The sequence below is a fragment of the Seriola aureovittata genome, chromosome 17 (genome assembly GCF_021018895.1).
Source record: "Seriola aureovittata isolate HTS-2021-v1 ecotype China chromosome 17, ASM2101889v1, whole genome shotgun sequence".
Classification (NCBI taxonomy): Eukaryota; Metazoa; Chordata; class Actinopteri; order Carangiformes; family Carangidae; genus Seriola; species Seriola aureovittata.
This window is the reverse complement of record NC_079380.1, coordinates 24,804,960-24,812,459: the sequence shown is the minus strand read 5'-3', so window position 1 is coordinate 24,812,459 and position 7,500 is coordinate 24,804,960. Positions and strand designations below refer to the sequence as shown.

The following is a 7,500-nucleotide window of genomic DNA, read 5'->3' as shown; positions in this document are numbered from 1 at the left end:
TCGTGCAGTTTGCTGTCCCCTGGCGTCCAGTGGATCTCCTCAGGAAGAGGAAGCTGGGGGAACGCCATCATCAGATTATAACACACACGGTTTGTCTCTGTTATAATATGTTAATAACACAACACGGAGAGAAACACCAGGCTGCTTCCTGTCAGGCCGTCATCACCCTCCAGGCCTCCAGGGGGCGACTCAGTGCACCCCCGCCCCCTTCAACAACAAACACCTCACTTACATCTGTTCCACTGTAACTTGTGCTGAGATGCATTTTTATATAATTCCACCTTTTCACAAACAACATTATTGTATCGTCTTAATGTCAATAAATTCAGTTTCTGTTTTGCTCTTTTATGAAAACGTGAAGTCAGTGAATGTATCCTGATGTTTATATTGATAAATGATCCTCTCATTCCATTATTTAATTCAAAAGGAAAACATTTTATTTTCTTGGCTGTATCTGCTCTATGGTCAATCAATCAATCAATCAATCAATCGATAAACCAATGGATCAATCAGTTCCTCACCAGTGAGTCCAGTTCGGAGGGTTCACAGGTGAACAGGTGAGTGTTGACTCCCAGTGTGGTGAACACGGCTTCATCGCTGGGACGAAACACGGCTTTCTCTGAACACGCGGAAACATTTATCAATGATTCATTAAATAAATGTTACGTTCAAATGTGAGACGTTAATAAAAAACAATATACAATTCAATATATAAAAATTCGTTATCATTTGTTTTGCTTCTGCTTTGCCCTCACTGTTGCTCTAACGTCGAGGAAATACATCACTTCCTGCAGGTGTTTCACATTAAAAGCCTGAGGAAGCTGTTGTATCGACAGTGAATAAAAACAACAGCGTTCATGTTTTTGTACTGATGCAGTCAATGTTGTAGAGTTGGAGATTAAACCGACTTCATCCAGACAACAGGCAAACATGGAGATTTCAGGTCTCTATCAACAGCCAATTAAAACACACACTGTACAAAGATATGATCAGATGCATTTAGAAACATGGCTGAACACTTTGAGGGACATGCTGCATCTGTTTAAGTTTTTTGACCAATATTTTGATTTAAATTGTTATTTTCATTAAAACTCTGTGTGTGTCTATACAGAGTTAAAAACATATCCTAATATAACTCATCTTATAACTTAACTTTCAAGTGGAACTTTTTCAAAATCACAATTTAAATATAAAAACAGATCAAATCCAATCAAACACATCAGGACAACATGTCCACAGACTGATTAAGGTCACGTTAACGGCTCTGTGTCCTGACCTCCGGCTGATGTGACGGCCACCAGTATGAGGTTCCCAGGCAGAACTGGTTGGTCTTCACTGTACTGGAGCTTCTCTCGGACCAGAGCCAGAATCTCTCCGACCCGACAGGACAGGCGACTCCTGATGGTGACGTAGGAATGATCCGGAGTGTAGACCCGGCAGAAGACTGGAGACAGACAAACAGATGTTGCTTTGAAAAGTTGGAATGTTTTTACACAGAAGTCAATGTTCTGGGATATTCTGACCCCTGGTGACCGTCTGTGGAACTGCACCTTAAACGAACTGTTTACGGACAAGAAGATGGATATCAGTTTCATCTCTGAGTGTCCAGTGCAGAGGTGAGTCCAGGTTAGCCTAGCTTAGCACCACAACACCAAAAACTGTTAGTATACATGTCTACACTGTGAGGTCATGTCTACACTGTGAGGTCATGTCTACACTGTGAGGACATGTCTACACTGTGAGGACATGTCTACACTGTGAGGACAGGTCTACACTGTGAGGACAGGTCTACACTGTGAGGACAGGTCTACACTGTGAGGTCATGTCTACACTGTGAGGACATGTCTACACTGTGAGGACAGGTCTACACTGTGAGGACAGGTCTACACTGTGAGGACAGGTCTACACTGTGAGGACATGTCTACACTGTGAGGACAGGTCTACACTGTGAGGACATGTCTACACTGTGAGGACAGGTCTACACTGTGAGGACATGTCTACACTGTGAGGACATGTCTACACTGTGAGGACATGTCTACACTGTGAGGTCATGTCTACACTGTGAGGACAGGTCTACACTGTGAGGACAGGTCTACACTGTGAGGACAGGTCTACACTGTGAGGACATGTCTACACTGTGAGGACAGGTCTACACTGTGAGGACAGGTCTACACTGTGAGGTCATGTCTACACTGTGAGGACAGGTCTACACTGTGAGGACAGGTCTACACTGTGAGGACAGGTCTACACTGTGAGGACATGTCTACACTGTGAGGACAGGTCTACACTGTGAGGACAGGTCTACACTGTGAGGACAGGTCTACACTGTGAGGACAGGTCTACACTGTGAGGACATGTCTACACTGTGAGGACAGGTCTACACTGTGAGGACATGTCTACACTGTCAGGACATGTCTACACTGTGAGGACATTTGGCTGATCCTCAGAATTTGAAAGCGCTGTTTGTTCAGATTTGGTTTTAAGGTTCAGGTTAGAACCAGGTTTAGGGTTAGGGCTGAGGGAATGCAATATGTCAATGAATGTCCTCACAACTATAGTGAAGGCAATGTGTGTGTGTGTGTGTGTGTGTGTGTGTGTGTGTGTGTGTGTGTGTGTGTGTGTGTGTGTGTGTGTGTGTGTGTCCTGGGTGTGTCAGGCAGTTTGTGATTTGTATATCCTGACCACAGACTGCAGGTGTGTTTGCATTTCAACTGTGTGTACAGCTTTATAGATTAGACAGTGTAGTCTAGCTTTTGTATTTCAGTCCCTGCACGTGTGTGTGTGTGTTGTGTGTGTGTGTGTGTGTGTGTGTGTGTGTGTGTGTGTGTGTGTGTGTCATACTCTCATCGGAGCCTCTGAAGGCCTCTCTGGGCTGCAGACAGGCGTCAATGCGTCTGAAGTGTCTGAACAGAGGGCGAACCTGCTTCTTCCTGCTCTCCTTCTCCTCTTCAGAGCTGAACACACACACACACACACACACACACACACACACACACACACACACACACACACAGAAGAATTAAAACAAATTTTCTGGTTGCTTGACTCCACACAATGAAAACTCAATTTAAATGATTAAATAGCATAAATTATTTTTATTATCATCATTATTAATATTGTTAGTAGTAGGTACTTTCAGTATAATTATTATAATTCTATACAATAAGAATAAGAATAACATGGTGAGGTATACACTGTGAGGACATGTCTACACTGTGAGGACATGTCTACACTGTGAGGACATGTCTACATAGTGAGGACATGTCTACACTGACATGTCTACATTGTGAGGACATGTCTACATTGTGAGGACATGGCTACATAGTGAGGACATGTCTACACTGACATGTCTACATTGTGAGGACATGTCTACATTGTGAGGACATGGCTACATAGTGAGGACATGTCTACACTGACATGTCTACATTGTGAGGACATGTCTACACTGAGGACATGTCTACACTGTGAGGACATGGCTACATTGTGAGGACATGTCTACACTGACATGTCTACATTGTGAGGACATGTCTACACTGAGGACATGTCTACACTGAGGACATGTCTACACTGAGGACATGTCTACACTGTGAGAACATGGCTACATTGTGAGGACATGGCTACACTGAGGACATGGCTACATAGTGAGGACATGGCTACATAGTGAGGACATGTCTACACTGAGGACATGTCTACACTGTGAGAACATGGCTACATTGTGAGGACATGGCTACACTGAGGTCATGTCTACATAGTGAGGACATGTCTACACTGTTAGGACATGTCCACACTGAGAACATGTCTACACTGTGAGGTCATGTCTACATTGTGAGGACATGTCTACACTGAGGACATGTCTACACTGAGGACATGTCTACACTGAGGACATGTCTACACTGTGAGGACATGTCTACACTGAGGACATGTCTACACTGAGGACATGTCTACACTGAGGACATGTCTACACTGTGAGGACATGGCTACATTGTGAGGACATGGCTACATTGTGAGGACATGGCTACATAGTGAGGACATGTCTACACTGTGAGGACTTATCTACATTGTGAGGACATGGCTACATTGTGAGGACATGGCTACATAGTGAGGACATGTATACACTGTGAGGACTTATCTACACTGTGAGGACATGTCTACATTGTGAGGACATGGCTACACTGTGAGGACATGGCTACATAGTGAGGACATGTATACACTGTGAGGACTTATCTACATTGTGAGGACATGTCTAATAAGGATTCAGTATGGGGAGCGTGTGCATGTGTGTGTCTGTGTATCACTGTGTGTATTAATTGTGTTGTTGTGTTATTGTCTCACGGGCAGTGTAAGATCTCAGTCCATCTCTGCAGTTTGAGGACGTCCTCCACCAGCTCAGGGAACCGGCTCAACTCCTGGACCGCACACAGGTACAGCTCCTACAAACACACGTGCACGTACGCGCGCACACGCAGAACACTATAAATACATGTGATTGTAAAAGTGTGTCTCTAGAGCTGAGTCACTTCTGCTGCCGCGACAACCCCAGATCACCCTGGCAACCAGACACCAAAAACAACAGTTCACACCCTGCAAGTGTTATCATCTGTATATGTATTATTATTATGGTTATTATAGAGTGTGTGTGTGTGTGTGCGTGCGTGCATGTGTGTGTGTGCGTGTGTTTGCGTGCGTGCGTGCGTGCGTGTGTGTGTGTCAGAGCTGACGAGACAGCAAAAAGGAAATTCCACTGTTTTTCTTTCACTTTCTGGCTGGTTTCCGTGATGATCCTGTTCACTCAGGTTCACACACTGTAATAACGTGCGAGTGTGTGTGTGTGTGTGTGTGTGTGTGTGTGTGTGCGTGTGTGCGTGTGTGTGCGTGCGTGTGTGTGTGTGTGTGTGTGTGTGTTACCTTTGGGAAGCTGTTGCTGCGCTCCCCCTCCTCCTGCAGCAGCTCTCTGTAGGTGTCCAGGTATCTAAACGCCACGTTCAGCACCGCCTGCTTCCTCTCTGCTGCGTCCAGCCCTCCTTCTGTTTCTCCCTCCATCTCTCCTCCTCTTCCTCCATCTCTCCTCTCAGCCTCCCCCTCCCTGCCTCCCCTCTCTCTCCCCCTCCCCTCCATCTCCAGACTGAATCTGAGAAAGTTGGAGTTAAGGAGATATTTGTTGTTTTGTCCTCACTCACTGAAAGAGGCGTTTCCCCTACATGTATGAAAATCTCTACACACATGAAACATACCGAGACTTACAAAAACGCCTCTTGCAGCCAGAGTCTAAACCCAACAGGAAGTCAGCCATTTTGAATTGAATTTACAATATTGGCACTGTTTCTGCAACTCAAGGGTCACGTACTTGAACAAAGTCTTCCTACAGAATCGATCAGATCTTCATCATATTCAGTCAGTTGCATCTTAAGACCTTTACGATGTTAAATTGCAAAAGTTTTTAGTTTTCGTTGAACGATGCGCCCGTGGCGGCACGGCAAACTTCAATGATTCGTCATGAAAATCCTTATAACTCCAGGACACATTGTTCAAACTGACTGAGTCCCGGCCTGAACACATCTACATGACAACATTCATGTTTCATGCTTATTGGTGCAGTTTTCCAATCAGCCAATCATGAGTACGATCATGAGATTTGTTCTTCTAACGGCTCCTCCATGTCACAAACTGGTTTCACAGTCTCCAGACCTGGATCCAGTCGTAGAAACAGGAGACTGATGTGATGCATCATGGGAACATGGAGTCTAAGAGGAACGTTTCAACATCTGGAGGATCCATGAAGAACGGAGTCTGGATTTTTTTATCTTTAAAGTCTGATTTATAAATTCTTCTGAGATCAGCCCGGTTTGAATGTTTCAGCCTCAGAGCAGCAGAGTCAGAGACGCCGCCATGATGACCCACATATCTCACACACACACACACACACACACACACACACACACCATCCTTTTCTTCCTGACGCAGTGATGGATGCAGTTCCTGCCGCGGCCTGACGAGGGCGCCAGGATTAAAAATGAAGAAACGGTTTTCCTTGGACTCTGCAGGGATGAAGCTGGATGAAGATCAGTGATGAGTCTCAGTAATGCCTAAAAAATATTCACTGCTGATGCAAAACAAAACAAAATGCAACTATTTTGATGACTGCTGTAAAAACACAAAATATTTCCTGTTTTGTTTTCAGATTTTAAGGCATTTTAAAGACGTAATTTAAGCTGTGGACTTTGTGTTGCGCTTTAATTTATGAAGTAAATCAAATTGTATTTGTGTTTGTGTTATCTGATGTTTTCACTCATACTCTGTGCTGTGTGAATTATTGTGGCGTCTGTGTTTATTATCATCCATTAAAGGATCTGTTCTCAGTTCCAGCCACAGATGTGCAGACAAGTGTCACTGGATCATTTGGATCCTGAAGGTTCTGTCTCTGTTCTGTTTGCTCACGATGGATCGACTGACTTATGACTCTTAGAAACAGACACAACCTGCCACTGATGTTAAAGATCAGAATTTACAACATAACATCTGTAATAACATCGTTACATTAAATTTGTCCAATCAGACAAAATGTGAACGTTTTCATTCCTCCTTCTTTAAAGGAGGAGATGAAGAGGAGGAGAGGTGATCTCCACATAAACCAGCAGAGGAAGATGAAGACGAGCATGTCTCTCTCCCGCCCCCATCCCTCTCTGCTCTACTTCCTCCTCCCTCCAGCTCTCGGCTCTTTATCTCTCTCTCCGTGTGGGTGAGTATGAGAGTGGACGACCATCACTGTCACTGCGGAGGAAAAGAAAACACGGATCCATTTGCATCTTTAATGACGCAGCAGAACCAACTGTGATGGAGTCAGCTGTTGTTAACCTGTATTGATCTGAAGTGGGTTTGGTTTAGTATTGGTGGTGTATGTGTAACACCTGTCCTACCTGTCCACAGGTGATAGTCTTCTCTGATTCACTGGCTTTAATTAAACCACACACAGTTGTAATGAACAGTGTGTTCGTGTCACTGCAGCCACAGCGTTTGTTGTTTGTTGATGCTCAGACTAAATATTTCACTGGAAACTTCTGCTCTGACAAAACCAACAGGTTTAGTCCTGCTAACGCCCCCTACAGGCTGCACAGTTCACTACAACCACTACATGAAAACACAACGGCCATTACACCCTCCACTGTTTCCACCGGACAGGCAGAGTGGTGTTTCCACCCATGGGAGGGACCTTCCCTTTCCTTCCTCTGGACCACAGTGTTAAACAGACGCAGGGACAGACGGGGGAAGGTGGGGCGAAGACATGAAGCCACAGCGACAGAGACAGTGTCTCAGAAAAGACAAACCTGCAGCTACAAGACCAAACGAACCGAACTGTGTTTCCTGGCAGATAAACTGAGGCCGACCCAGAGTGACTGAGGAAGAGACATTAAATAAAATGAAGCCGTCAATAACCAGAGAGACGCTGAGACTCGGGACAGACAGACGATCCAAGGACACGTGGACATATCTGGACGCCCATGC

The 7,500-nt window shown here is 44.9% G+C and overlaps 1 protein-coding gene across 1 annotated transcript in view; it reads right to left on the bottom strand.

Annotated features, from left to right (window-relative positions):
• rapgefl1 (Rap guanine nucleotide exchange factor (GEF)-like 1) overlaps positions 1 to 7,500 on the bottom strand; it is a 33,043-nt gene that overhangs the window by 11,657 nt on the left and 13,886 nt on the right. The window contains exons 4-9 of the mRNA XM_056401140.1: positions 4,906 to 5,128; positions 4,333 to 4,430; positions 2,842 to 2,954; positions 1,277 to 1,444; positions 522 to 619; positions 1 to 53 (exon numbers count right to left, since the gene is read on the bottom strand). The exon at positions 1 to 53 is cut by the window's left edge and continues 70 nt beyond it. Coding sequence (XP_056257115.1) covers positions 1 to 53; positions 522 to 619; positions 1,277 to 1,444; positions 2,842 to 2,954; positions 4,333 to 4,430; positions 4,906 to 5,128 — 753 coding nt within the window. The remainder of the gene's footprint in view (positions 54 to 521; positions 620 to 1,276; positions 1,445 to 2,841; positions 2,955 to 4,332; positions 4,431 to 4,905; positions 5,129 to 7,500) is intronic.